At 37.2% G+C, this 14,920-nt stretch overlaps 1 protein-coding gene across 1 annotated transcript in view; it reads right to left on the reverse strand.

Moving 5' to 3' along the window:
* Positions 1–14,920, reverse strand: part of MYO16 (myosin XVI) — a 327,773-nt gene that overhangs the window by 237,095 nt on the left and 75,758 nt on the right. Inside the window, exon 5 of the mRNA XM_014944223.1 lies at positions 6,376–6,484. Coding sequence (XP_014799709.1) covers positions 6,376–6,484 — 109 coding nt within the window. The remainder of the gene's footprint in view (positions 1–6,375; positions 6,485–14,920) is intronic.

Below are 14,920 nucleotides of genomic sequence, written 5' to 3' on the forward strand. Positions count from 1 at the left end.
AGGATTCAGTTTTAGTTTAAGTTCCCTATCCTTAGTGCTAACAATCTGTATGTGTTGACATTTTAGTCAGTTCTCATTGTAGTATGTTAGCAATAATTTCTTAATGTCTGTGAAAAGCCTTTCATAGTTTTAAAGATGAAAGTCTAGAGTAGTATTTTTCTGAAATTATATTGATCTATACCGATTTATTTGCTTGAATGCACTGAAGAAACAAGGTATGCTGTGGATTTTTTTTCCCTTGTTGGATTATTAGATCTTTTAAGGGTTTCTATAGCACAACCTTAATGTCAGAACATCTTTGGTGTATGCATTCTAAAGACTTTTTCATTAATAACAATCAAAACTGATGAAAGATACACAAAACTAGGATTTTCACTTTGATCTTCTCGCAAAAAGTGCCAGAGTGTTGAGAAGCACATCACCAGATGTATTATCCACAACTGTTGGCAGTTGTGGGACTGCTGGGGTGGTTTCTGTGGGAAGTGGCAAGGGGCTCTACCGTGTGGACCACAGACGGTTCTAGTCAGCTCCAGCAGACCCACCACATGACACAGCTGAGCCTGTCAGCCAAGTGTGGCACCTCTGTGAAAACGTATTTAAGGAAGGGCATAAAACAGTGGACAGAGAGACAAAGAGGGAACAGAAAGAGGAAGAAACAGCTGAGGGAACACCAAGGTCAGTGAAGAAGGAGGGGGAGGGGGTGCTCCAGGTGTCAGAGCAGAGATTCCCTGCAGGACCCATGGTGAAGCAGATTGCCATTCCTGAAGGTGCTGTGTCCCTGTGAAAAACCCCCACTGGAGCAAAGGAAAAGTGTGAAGAGGAAGAAGCAGCAGAGAGAAACTGCCATGTACTGACTGTAGCTCCCTGACACCCTTGTACTGCTTGCGGGGGTAGAGGAGTCTGGAGTGAAGGAATGAAGACAAGCCTAGGACAGGGGGAGGAAAGGTGTTGTTTTAATGTTTGTCTTCTGTTTCTCACTACCTGAATCTATTCCAACTGGCAATTTTCCCCAAATCTAGCCTGTTTTGCCTGTAACAGTAACTGGTAAGTAATCTCTCTGTCATTATCTCAACCCACGAGCTTTCTCATCCTATTTTCTCCCGCTGTCCTGCTCAGGAGGAGGAGTGAGAGAGCAGCTGGGTGGGTGTTCGGCTTTTAGCCAAGACTAACCCACTGCACCAGGTTTTATGAATAATTTCAAATTACTTTAAATTTTAAACCAAAATAGTTTTTTTTTGATGACTTTTTTTGATGTATTCTAGATTCCTGTAGAGTGTCAATCTTACAATAATTTTTTCCTTAATCCTTTGCCCACAAATTCTCGGAATCAGCTTTTCCTGCATTTGTTAGTTTCCTCATGTTGTTAACTGTTGGATTCAGGGAAATTCTCCTTATTGTAGTAATTTATGAGCTGACTGTTTCTGGCTAATGTTAAACATTGTCTTCAGTGTACTGTACTACAGATTCTGTACTAACCCTTAGCTTCTATTTTTTTGATTCTACCTACACTGCAATGCAGAAAAAGAAATTTATTCTTTCTACTTTGCAGCTGAAAAGTAAAGCTTAACCCATCTGATAGTAAGAATTTAATAAACCATGGTCATTTTTGTGAAATCTGCACAGTATTTTAATTAATTTAAACCATAGACAACTACCTAAATGGACAGGACTTGCACATTATTTTGGCTTTATGTACTGTTTTCTGAGATGCCTTAAAATGCAGAGAACAAAACAGATCCATTATTCACACAGCTTGAAATAATATAAAAGATTTTGATTAAGTGCCTGAAATCTCTATGACCATCAAAGGTCAATAACCTTTAAGCAGCTATTTCAACTTCATTTACCCCACAGAAAGTTAATTGTTAAAAAAAAAAAAGAACACTTTGTAGAAAACCAATAACCATTTTTTTTCTGTACCTGTGTCATAGTAGAAAAAGAAGTCATCTACATCTTCAGGTAGATATGCTATTTAAATATAGTCATTCTTAAAAAAATAAAAATAAATCACAATAGATTTTTTTTTTGTAATAATATGCTAGTGCATAAACTCTCACTGTGCAATAGAGAAAAAAAGATATTATTTTGCTTTTGGATGTGTAGAATACTTAGCTCTTAAAAAAAAAAGTTGTAGTAAATATTCAGATACTGTTTTCTCAGATTAAATAATAAGGCTGATGTTCTTAGAATGCAGAGTTATCCTACTGAAAGCTGAACCCTGAGATCTTGGAGGACAAAAGGGAACACCCCTTTTTTAGAAAGAAATTACACAGTGAATGTGTCATCTCCTGTCACTTGTCAAACAGGCAACCAAGATATATCCATCATTTGTTGTTTATATCTGAGTCATCTAACCCACTATGCAACTAAATGCCAAGAAAGGAAGTAAACAAAAATGTTGCATTCTTCAAAGCATTAAATATTTAAAATAGCCTAAAGGAAAAGGAGGAAACATAAGGATTGTACGCCATAATAAGGGTTTCACCAACTCAATTCTATAGCAGAACATTCCACCTCTAAAAAACAAAGACAACATCCTATTTTAAAAATGGCATTAATATTAAAAAAGCTTTCACTTAAAACATAAAGCTGATATTAATCTAAATAAAGGTTACGGAAGGTGCCACGTGGACTTTCTTGATGATTCCAATAATCAAACATGTTCAGAATAAAATAGGACAAATAGTGAAAAAATCCTCCTTTTTACACTTCCTAATATTTTCATTTCACGTCTAGAGGGAGACACTTCCTGGAGGTAAACAACGAAAGGTGAAGAGGCTACAGGTGTAACTTGCAACAAAGAAAATTTCAACTGAAAATAGTAAGAAAAAAAATGACATGAAGATGGCTCAGCACTGGAATGGGAACCCAGAGATATCATAGAATCTCCAACACAAGATTGCCCTGGGTCACCTGGGCTGCTCACAGTTGGTCTTACTTCAGCAGAACATTGCAGTGTATAGTCTCCCCACCTTATTTCTCAAAGTCCTTAAATGTCATCACTTTCTTTTTGTAGTAAAGCATGAAAAGCAGTAACATGCAAAGTCAATGATACCTTGGTGCAGGACAAACTTACCAGAATTCACCAGTGTTTTCCTATTGCCTGGTCAAATGAGTGACCCTTCTGCTCTCTAGTGACAGTATTTCCTAGAACACCACTAATGGTAATAGCAGTTTAGACACCAAATCTAGTGCATAGAACCTACATATAGATCTGTAAATTTAAATATCATGACCTTAAACTGAACCCCATTCTATGTAGCAGAATTCTATGGGGCTCCTTTCATAGCACTTGGAAAGAAGCATGCAGTTCAGATCATAATTCAGATGACCCATTACAGATAGCTACCTCTGAAGCACCTCTTTTGCTTAGGAAGGTTTGCTACAGAGTGACTACCAGATACTTGATTTAGATAAATAAACCCCAATAAAGTCCTGGAGCTCAGGAGCACATTAGGCTTCTGAGTGCTCCCAGTACATGATCAAATATCACAGAGTTAAGCTATTTCCACTACTTTTCTAAATATGAAGTCAGATGCTGTATTTTCCCTTCCATCCTTGATTAGGGATATCTTAAATGAAGGTTATAATATACTAGAATTATTATCCAACAGAAAGGATACTCTTAATATACAGACAATATGTACCTCAACTTCTTTTCTCTTAGGTAAGTAAAGTCTGCTTACTGCTTCCTTCATTCAATAATTAGTTTCAGTATATAATGTAACAGCAGTTACATAGAATAATATAACATCAGAGAAAGCTGATTTCTGTACAAGAGAGTATTCTAATAAAATACACAAAATCTCATGTAGACTTTAGCAATATAATGTCCATATAACGTGCTGATAAGCTGTATTTCATAACAACAATATAGTATATATGAAAGCTTTCAGGCAATTACTAGAGGATTAACTTTGACATTTGTCAAAGTTCATCATGCTTGTGATAATCCCATGCCCTAACAGATCACTTATAAACAGAACTCCAATAACTAATTACAGTAAACAAAAATATTTTAAAATATATAAATCATTAAATGCATCTAAGGCTATTGTTATCACCAGTGGCTCCAGACCTTCCACAGATTAAATTAGGTTATCTTTGACAATGAAGAGGGAGTTCATTCACTAATCTCTGTAGTGCAGTTGAACAGCTGCAGTGAACTACCACAATAATGAAATTCGTAAGAGATTATAAACACACAAGACTTCTAAGAACTTTAATGTCCCCAATTAACAAAGTTTTCTGTAGCACTAAAGCTACTTGTTCCAATCTTACTTTGTTTCATAAAGTAAATTAATAGCTTCTTGTTTTCTTGTTAGATGCGCCATACGGCACTTGATTTTATTTCTCTGTGAACTCTACAATTAGAGGAAATTAAGATTAGAGTATAGTCTATTTTACACAGCAATCTCTTATTAATGTTATAAACCAGATGGCACAACTAAATGGAGAATATTAAGCAGACCTTTTAGGACTGCAGGTAAGCATAGAGAATGGGGACATGTGCCTTACACATTGTATTTGAAGGGTGAGATTATAGGGGGGTATGTCACAACACTACAGGCAGAAGATGGTATTTACTACAGGATCAGCTAATTGCTCTTGTACAACAAGATTTTTGGCCATGACATTGCTCTGTGTTGGAATACAAATATGCAGGTGTGGATGGGGATTACTGCAATGATGAGGGCTTCATGAAAACATTGCACAGAGGAACGTTTATTCTGGACAATTAAAAACAATTCCTACTTATGCAGACAACTTTGTTTAAAGGATTCCCTCCTCAGTTACTACTAAACATGGTAGGCTATACAAATATTTCAGAAGATACTAATTAAATTTTAAAAACTAAGTGCAAAACAAGGGTACTTTGAGCTGCCTATTGTTAGAAGAATAGGAACAAACCAAGCAAAGTTGATGGACTTTTTGTCGTTGACCACCCAAAGACCAGGAGTTCACGCAGTACTGCAATTAAGGGGTGGGACTGATCTACCCTAACGGTGTAAAACTAAGACTGATAAACTACTACTTGTGAATTTAAGTTCTTATTAGTCAGCAGAAAGAAACAGGCCTGGAAGTAAGTTCTCACCTAGCATCTCCTACTTCTCTCTATTGACCAAAAGAAAAGGTCTGGATGATTAGCTCAGGCCAAGCTATATTATTTTTTTTCCCCCCAAATCTATTCAATTTTTCAACCAAACAAAAAGAGGGACACACCAAGGGAAGAAGAAGGATTTTCTGATAAATCTGCATTAATAATTCCAAGGAAGCAGACTACATCTTGTTGTTAGCTATGTGCTTGTTGTATACATGTTAAACACTGTATCAGCCAAAGTATTTTGAGCATTTAGATTCCAAATACCTGCATTTTGCAAGGCAATCAAGTTTTTAGAAGCTAATACCTGTCTTGCCATTAGAAAAATCCAAAAACAGAATTCACAAGCTGTGAAGACATTGCCAGGCTCCAAGGAAGCAAAATTATGAAATACACCTGTGTAATACACTAGATGTCCTACAGACTAACAGTATAGGATCTGACACCGAGTGTTATTTTCTCGCCAGCCTAAGCTGACTTCTCTTTTAAGTGTTCATTAATAGGACATAACTCATCTTCATTTCTGACAAAATAGATTTCTCATATGTAGGCAATGTTGAAATTACACTTTTTTACATTACTGTTCATTATTTCTACATTTTCATCAGTGTTACAATGAGCACATACAATGTTAAGGCAATCTATTACAGTCAAAAGCAATGCTAGAAATCTCACTTCAGAATCCTTACCTAAGTTTGGAACAGGTGAATAACAAACCCTTTTTTCAGTACAGATCCTGTCATCTATGACATATTAAGGCATCCTTCGTAATAGAAATCTAGCTACAGTATTTTCTCAATACAAAACAAATCCAATACTAATATTTTTGAAAAAGCCATAAAGTTTCATATCTAATTCCATTCAGATGATTTGCAAAGATATGTTTACTTAACAGTCTGTTACTGGAAAAAATATACTCTGAGGCTATACATAACTCACATGTGAAATGAAACAAAATGTGAAGCCTGGTCCTCACTCTGTTAAATTAGTAATTTTAAAAGCTTCTGCATTACTGGAATTTTTCTGCTTTGAATTCACATTCTAGCAGTTCCACATGAATGGGCAAAAGCAGGTCTGACAATGACCACTGACCTTTGTTAGTTGTTCCAACCTAAATGCACTGAAAATTTTTGTGACTCCAATCATCTTCATCCCCTTCATCTCCAAACAAATATAGCTCCACTGGCTCCAATGCTGACTTACATCCAACCAATCCTTTTTGATTTTTTGTCATGTTCAATAAAAACACTCCAGAAGCTGAAGCGCTGACTTACCGTTTTCTTCCAAGTACATCAAAAGGATGCTGCTCGATTCAGTCCCTTCTATGGCATAATCAAGCGCAATGTTCCCATTAACATCTTGCAGCAGCACATTTGCTCCAGCCTACAGGCAAGAATTAAAAACATTTCAGGATTCTGTAGTGAAATCTCAAAACTCTACTGCGGTTCATATGCATTCCCATTTAAAAACATTTCAAAGCTGGGGTTCTTGGACAGCAGGCTGATTATAACCTGAAACAAACCAAACCAAACAAAAACACACCAAAAAAAAGCAAAAACAAATTAAAAAACTCTTGAATGTCAGAAAGGGCTGGCTTTGCTTTGGACAGCTGACAGTGTTGCCATCCTAGCTCTCCAGCCTGCCTTCACTGCACAGATGTCCGAGCTGCTCATCAGTGAGTTTTGGAACCACCACCACTTGCAGCACAGCATTTTAAACTAAGCTGTCACCGATTACAGTCTGCCTGAAAACACTACGGAGTAAACAGCAGAGGCTCAAAATCTGACTGACAAGTAGCACAGACACTCGTGTAGAAGGGATGGGTAGACAGCTGGTGGGGATAACCTTGTCAGCTGGCCCAACCTCTTATGGCCTCATCCATCAATCCAGCCTCAAAGAGATCCATCCCTTGCTAAATGAAATTGCCGTTTGTCACCAACTGGAGACAATGAAAGTGAGCTGGATGATTTCAGCTGTAGTCCTTAAAGGAGCCAACCTGACATTTCTGTAAGTTTCATTCAAAATTCTATATAAAGGACAGACAACTAAAAGGAGCCATTAAGGTGGGGATGGGAAGGATGGGAATAGATCCATGAGAAGCTTGAAAAGAAACCATCAGCACAATAAGAAAACTTGTATTTTCTATATTAAATATTCTTAGTGTAAGAATTTGCACTACGAAGGGCTTTTTTTTTTTTTTTTTTTTTTACATAAGAAAGCTCTCATCCTTGAAAATATTATAAATATCTGGTGGACATAAAAGTTTACATTATAGTGAAATATCCTGTATCTTCTTTAAGAGGTCATAACACTAATTCATTCCAAGTGTTCTCCTTACGGCTTTTAACTGCAAGAAATTATAAAATAAGAGTTATCTCTGGTAAATTTAATTACTTTTCTTACCAGCTTGTATGATAAAAAGTTTAGCTAATAAAAATGAGGGGTACCAAGGACAGCCTTTCTTAAAACCACAGCAGCAGAGGTCAACTGTAATAAGGAATTATTAATAGAAGGTAAGACTGCTTCTTTCAGGAGCTTACTCCCTAAGTATTATATCAAAGAAAAACTCATAATGGGCTCAGCTCCTGGGTCAGGGTGAAATACAACATGAAAAAGTAGCAAATCCATGTGGGCTTCATGTCTTCAGACTTAAGGTGTTGAACCTGGACTGCTAGTCTGAGGTGACCTCATGGGTTTCCATCATAGTAATGAGGGGACAGACAGGCATCAAAGAATGACTCACTTCAGCTATTTCAAACACCTCGGATAACCTACTAGACCATATCCTATACAGCAAAATAACCTATCCTGCTAAAACGTATACTGCTTTCTTTTAGTGCCTGTCTTTCTGTACTGACTGTAAGGGAAACCTAGACAGCAAATTTAAATTACATTAATATCTTTTAAACTGGTAAATGAGATTAGATGAGAGGAGTTGACTTATGCTTCGTGAAAAGGAATAGAAGGAGACTGATAAGAAAAGACTTACAAGGTATAAAATGCTATTTTCATTATAATGCTATGAAAATAAATTTCTGCTTGCCTGTTCTGCCAAACAAGATTTAAAAGTGATCAAAAGTCAAATAAGGGATGGATTTGAAGATTATAATATCTCTGCAGGATGGTTCAACAACTATTTATTGCACTTGTTCCACTGGTAGAAAGCATGATTTTTGTTTGCTTTGCTTTCTACTCACTGACCCGTGAGCTTGCTGGTGATGGTGGAATCAAGGAAGTAACACATTTTTGTGTCTAGTTGACTTGCACACAATAAAGAACCAAATGTTAAAAGTACCTGTCTTTCTCTGCATGAAAATAATCTCCAGGCAATGTCAGAAAAAGGTCAGGAGGATAATAATAAAACAAACCTACATATGTTTTCTTCCTTGTTAAGAAACCAAAAGACCTTTGACATATTAATTCAGGAAAAGTTAATACTTGGCCAGCAGCACACTTCATTCCTTCTCTAAGATGTAATGTCACTGAAAGAAGGATATAATATAGAATTTTTATTGGGCAATTCTATATTAATTCATTTCTTCAAAAAGGTTCGCAATGAGCTTCTCCCAAACAGAAGGTCAAGTTTAGTGAAAGCTGTAGCAGCAGAGGTAGGAGAAGCTCTCAGAATTCAGGTAAAGAAGGAATCCTGGGCAATGGTGCATACTTAAAAGTAGAATATTGCTTCAAAAAGAAATATTTTGTGTTTTTTAATAATAAGCTTTTTATAAGGTGTATCAACACTTCCTCCCGGTTTTATATAATCTGTGAACTTACTGATTGACCTCTATCTCACTGTCCGTCTCATTAACGAAGACCTTGAACAGGACTGGACCCACTATTAACCCCTTGGCTACACCACTAGTGAATTGCCTCCAGCTAGACTTTGTGCTGCTGATCACAACCCTCTGGGCCTGGCCACCTTTAAATCCACTGCACTGCCTACTTACCTAACCCATAATTTGTCTATGAGGATGCCATGGGAGACAATGTCAAAAGCCTTACTAAAATAGAGGTAAATGACATCCACTGCGCACACCTCACCCACCAAGCTAACCACCTCACTGGAGAAGGCTATCTGACTCATCTGGCTTCAGCAAGATTGATTTTAAGAACTCTACCAAATGTTTTAAGAATAGCCACAAACACTGTGATTTGCAAAGTCTGTTGCTGGCTATTAACCAAGTTACATGTCACAGATTTTTACTTAATTTATTGGCCAACTAACTTTTAATTACTGATTCTGCTACTGAAAAATAAAAGCAGGCAAGCAAACACTTAGAGTCCTCTCCAGACACCACTTCTCCCCCTTCCAGCCTCCAAAATCCTTGCCGCCCGCACACTATGCCTGCAGTGGGCAGTGCTGTAGATTGGGGTCAGCACACTGTGGTTCCTCTTCTTTGGTGGCTCCTTCTTTCTTCCACCTCTTTAGAAAGAAAGCCATTCTAGGTATAGAAAGAGGGGAAAATTCTATTGTATTTCCCTTCCTTAGTGTATTGCACAATATCCCACTAAAAAGATGTCTGTCAGTATTATGCAAACTGTACACACGAATATTTTGAGGTGCTTGTAGTATGGACATTTCTTCCTGTTTATTCTGGTGACACACTTGCCTACAATAAATCAGAAATTACTCACTGTTAAATGCTTCACAGACTTTTTAGTTGCAGAGGATTTCTTTTATTCTCAGGCACCTCTCAGCTAGGTATGGCAAGTCCTGAAAGCTGATTTGAAATCTTATTTTTTAATCATAACTTGAATTTTCCATCTAGTTATTTGTATAAGTAAAAACAAGATGGCAATCCCACAGGTGGCAGAAGACATGGCAGAAGCTCACACAGGTAACTAGTAGGGGTCAGAGCAGAATAAATGAGAGAGGGGGGCAAACTAAGCAGCTGAAAAGCAGAAGCCTAAAGCAAAAGTACAGACAGAGCATGACAAAGATGTGGAACTTGTTGCACGTAGCAGAGGTCACAAATATTGTACCTTTAGTTCAAATTCAGACAGTCAAAATTGTACTAAAGAACATGAGTGCTATTGCTACGTATATGGCCTCATAGGCCAGTCAATAAGAAATCCAGATATGATTAGAGATGCAGATGGAATTCAGATTATTTTAGTATAGTCCTGCTTTGTTCTTAGGTTTCTGTTCATAGCTCTTGAAGAAAATATGAGGAATACTGTCCCCAGGCTGCTGCTATTAGAGTTGCCCCATTTATATGCATACCTTGTTCATATTCAAAATGTAATTCCATATATATTCCATTTCAGTCCAAATGTATTCACCCACTTGAATTCTGCATGCATTGGTAACTGCACATGAAAAGTTACTGGCTTACCTATTTTCAACCCATATTCATTCTCAAGTCAGTTCTTAATAAAAAGATAACTGCATTGCAAAACTTTATCCAATATATTCCATATACACTAAAAATATTTTTGAGAAAAATATTTGTCTGCAATGATAAATTGCTTCTATTTTAGAAGGACAGCAGAAGGAACATCTTTTAAATATATAATTTAAAAATGTTCCCAAAGACACCTAGTTCTATATCCCCCCTTTAGCAGGATCTCTGGAGGTCCCTGCCAACTCTGACAATTCCATGATTCCATAATATACAGAATGCAAAATGCAAATGAAGTGCTTGCTCTGCTATGCAGAGCAACATCTATATGAAGAGAGAGCATATGAGAGTGAAGTCTGGTGATCAATAATAACTGAGCAGAAAGTGCCAAATTTGCACACTGTCCCTATATGACCACAAATCAGAGCCTGCTGACAAAGAGAAAATACCTTTGGCTAGTGAAAAGAGGTCAGATTTCCCTTCTGGCTACAAAAACGATGATTCAAAGTACTTCAGCTTATCTTAGGATCCCTTTATTGTGCATTTTTATATCCTGGTTTAATTTGTGTCTATTTATTTATTTGTAAAATCTCTGATATGTTTTCATTTCACACAAACTGAGTAGAATAGCTTAATTCCACATATATGCAAAATTGATGACCCTAAAGATTAGGTACTGAGCTCAACAGCAAAATAGAATGAAGTAGGCTGGATGTGACTGGTTTCACAGTACCAATCTATGTGCATGCCCCCATTTTTGCCAACATGAAGTATTTTGAGATTGCTTCCCATTCAGGGGAAGAGAAATTAACAACTTCAGATTCACTGTAGAGTAAATGATACAATGTACATTCCCACTATAACTTATCCCATGATCACATCTTTGCATAGCTAAACTTCTAGCTAATTTAGGATAGTACAGGGAAGAACACCACTTTGCTCATCAGGATATAGAGGGATCTGAGCTCTTCTTTCCCAAATAATGTTCCAGAAGGTGGGGAAAGAACCAATTAGCTTCTGAAGTCAAAGCACTATTGGAAATTTTTATTTGCAAGAACTTACAAAAAATAGTAACTTCATCACATAATCACACATGAATGGACTGCGAGCACACCCAGAGTCCCCTACAGGGCTCTATCCCTGTACAAGCTACCCCTTGACACTTGGCCCAAGCACAAAAGTATAAATGCAGTCACAAACTCATATGACTGTGTTGCTTCAGCTATAACCCAGTGGACCAATGTCCAAACTCCCACTGGTAAAATAAGGATTGAGTTCAGTCCATATTCTACATTTGTGAAGCCAGATTAGTGATACTGTTAATCCACAAGCAAATAATTTATTTTTAATTTTCTCCATCAATCTCTATTTTTTTTAAGAATTAATTGATATCTAAAAATCAATCTAACATGCACAGGGCAAACCTTTTATTAAATATTTTATTTTTTTAAAAAGTCTTAAAAATTCCTTCTTCTGTGTAACAGATGAAGGTTTATCATTGCTATTTACTAGCTGACTAATAATCCTTGCTACTCTCTTACTCCCAGAGTTTCTTATACATCTTACCTCATGATGCCCAAATGAGAAATATATCTACCTACCATTACTTGGAAAAGAACCCAGGAATCTCCATTCTGATGAATGTGTCCTTTACAGATTAAAAACGATTTCTTTCTTTCTGTCTCTGTGACTTCCACAGTATTTTGTGTATTAGTAGCCTAACTTCATCAGGATAAGTGAAAACCACATTCTCCCGACATTTTATGGACATAATTAAAGGCAGTTTTGTGGGAAGAAAGGTTGTGGGTTTATATCTTCTCCAGCTATCTCCTATATTCAGGGACAGAGTTCTAACCACTAGGTTGTATGTCCACAAATGTAATACTATCACAACCGTTTGGAGTGCAGTGTGCCCAGTTACAGGACAAGTAACGGGCACAAACTTGAACATAAGTTCCATCTAAACATCAGGAGGAACTTCTTTACTTTGAGGGTGGCAGAGCACTGGAACAAGCTGCCCAGAGAGGTGGTGGAGTGTTTGTCTCTGGAGACATTCAAAACCTGCCTGGACACCTTCCTGTGCAACTTGCTCTAGGTGGACCTGCTTCGGCAAGGGGGGTTGGACTAGATGATCTCCAGACGTCCCTTCAACTTCATATCATTCTGTGATTCTGTAATCTGATTTAGTCATTATTAGAGGACGCCTAACTTACTGAGATTCCCCAAGGACCTGGGAAGGATTTGGGCCTGTTTCCACCTAGGTACTATCTCTTGCTTAGCTCCCCAGGTAGGATGCTACAGCTTCTGAATTCAGGGAATTTTGTGCACACAAGGGTTAGCTGGTTTAACTACTTTCTGAACCATTGTCAGCATCCATCCCTTTTAGGTGAAGGCAGGTAGACTCCAGAAAGTCTGAGTATGATCCATTGAAATTCAAGCTTCAAGTCCTGCATTTTGTTGCATGCTTAAAATTATTCTTTCAAAATTGTGTTCCATTCAGGTTATTTATATATTTTGAATAACTAACTAATTTAGTTTTATTTTTACATTAGAAAGTCCCAGGTTTGTTATAAAATATTTTTCAACACAGAAATAATGACCCAGCCACTGCCTCTTTTACCTAGGATTACCACCATTGGTGTCATGACACTTTATGGAGGCAATCAGAAATAAAATACAGCCTGAGAAATATGTGTGGGTATAAAAAGGAAAAAACACGGAGATGGAAACAACCATCTTGTTAATGTACCTGTTGCTATAAAAAAAAAAAAAAAGTTTTTTCCTAGTAACAAGCTTCTACACAGTTGTTACTATGGTTTAAGTGCTAGCCGTGGGCAATTTGTGCAGTCACCTGTCAAACCCCCACAGAACCTGACTTCTTGATATCTATTTATATTCTTATTTATATTACTAATCTATTTTTATTCCATTCCACATACTCCATATATAAAAATGTATATGTTTAGATGTATGTAACTGTACAAAAATATACGCAGTATTTCTCTCTTCTATGTGAGCCACTGTTTCCAAAAGGGAAAGACTCGCATTTTTTCAGTAACATCTTGGACAATACACTTTTTCTTCATTTTTTAAAATATAGTCACATGATTTACAAACTGTTCCTTTTCATTGGATGATATTAACCATGTAAGTAGACCAGGACTAAATGTAGTTCTTCGCAAAACATTTGTGGCTTTTTGCTTCCTGTAACAAGAGTAGTTAAATTTTCCACCCTTTATTGACCTATTTCTTCACATTAATTCCATTAGAAGGTTTTGCTCGTTGAAGGATGTCCAAGGTTTACATGCACACATGTGCATGCTCTCATGTATACTATGGTTACTGTGCAAATCCTTCCAAAAGGCCTTAGTATACTATCAGTTAAAAAGAAATCCACAGTAATCAGGATATAACACTCTATTTGCTTGTGAATAAGGAAACAGACAGGAAATCACACGTGCTCATGGGCTCCATGATGCCACACAATCTTGCTCTCCAACCTCAAAGGCTTGCATAAATTTTCAATCAAGATACTGAACCCCAGAAATCTCTCTGGTTCCTCTTTTGTGGCTCCTATTGGACTTGTTTGACTCTCCTTCATTAACAAAGTGAAAGTGAGAGGGTTGCTCTACACAGTACCATGTTTTAGGTCATAAGCACTGGATCTCACTTTTCACAAATTCACACTGCTAAGCAGAACAGGAACAGCATGCAAGGCAGGGCTCAAAAAAAGTCAAAGACTTCTTCACATTAGCAAACCACAGACAATGAAATAAAAGATTAAATGGGATTGAGCAGCTGCTCCCAGTTCAAAAGCATGTTTTCCTTCCAACTCAACAACAGATTTTGTGTAGGCAGGAAATTATTTCACAGAAATAACAATTTAGTTACTAGAAGAGCTGGGAAAAAACAAATGAGGTTTTTAGTGATTGCAATTATAGATCCTCCGTTGACAGTTCCCCTACCCATTCCTATCCTAATCCAAGTTTACCTGCCACAAAGAAGCAAACTGACACACACAAGCTCAGTTACTACTTTTGTTTTCTCTTTTTGGGTTTAGAACAACCTAGAAACTATTTTACTAAATCTAGATATTGTCTCTCAGAATGCTGACTGCAACCTTAATACTTTCAATTTAACTCCTCCCACATAAATCTTTAAGGAATCCCCTTCCCCATGACACCACAGATTCTTAAGATATTTGGGATGTAGTTGATTGATTTCTGTCAACTTGACAGTAAAGATTCCTGTTCCAGAACAAAAGGTAAAAAGAAGCCCATGAAATAGCCAGCTCTCTTCTCTGAGTAGGTTCAGGACTAGTACTCTACCACGCCGCTTACCTATTTCTGAATTTTTACTTCTATTCCTCCTCCCCCTGGGCATGACAGAGAACAGAAGAGGGGTCACAAATGCTTAGAACCCATCTATAAAGAGATGTAAGTTCCATTATAGGCCATGGCAGACCGTACGATCACCT

This window comes from Calidris pugnax, unplaced genomic scaffold, assembly GCF_001431845.1.
Source record: "Calidris pugnax isolate Ruff unplaced genomic scaffold, ASM143184v1 scaffold69, whole genome shotgun sequence".
NCBI lineage: Eukaryota > Metazoa > Chordata > Aves > Charadriiformes > Scolopacidae > Calidris > Calidris pugnax.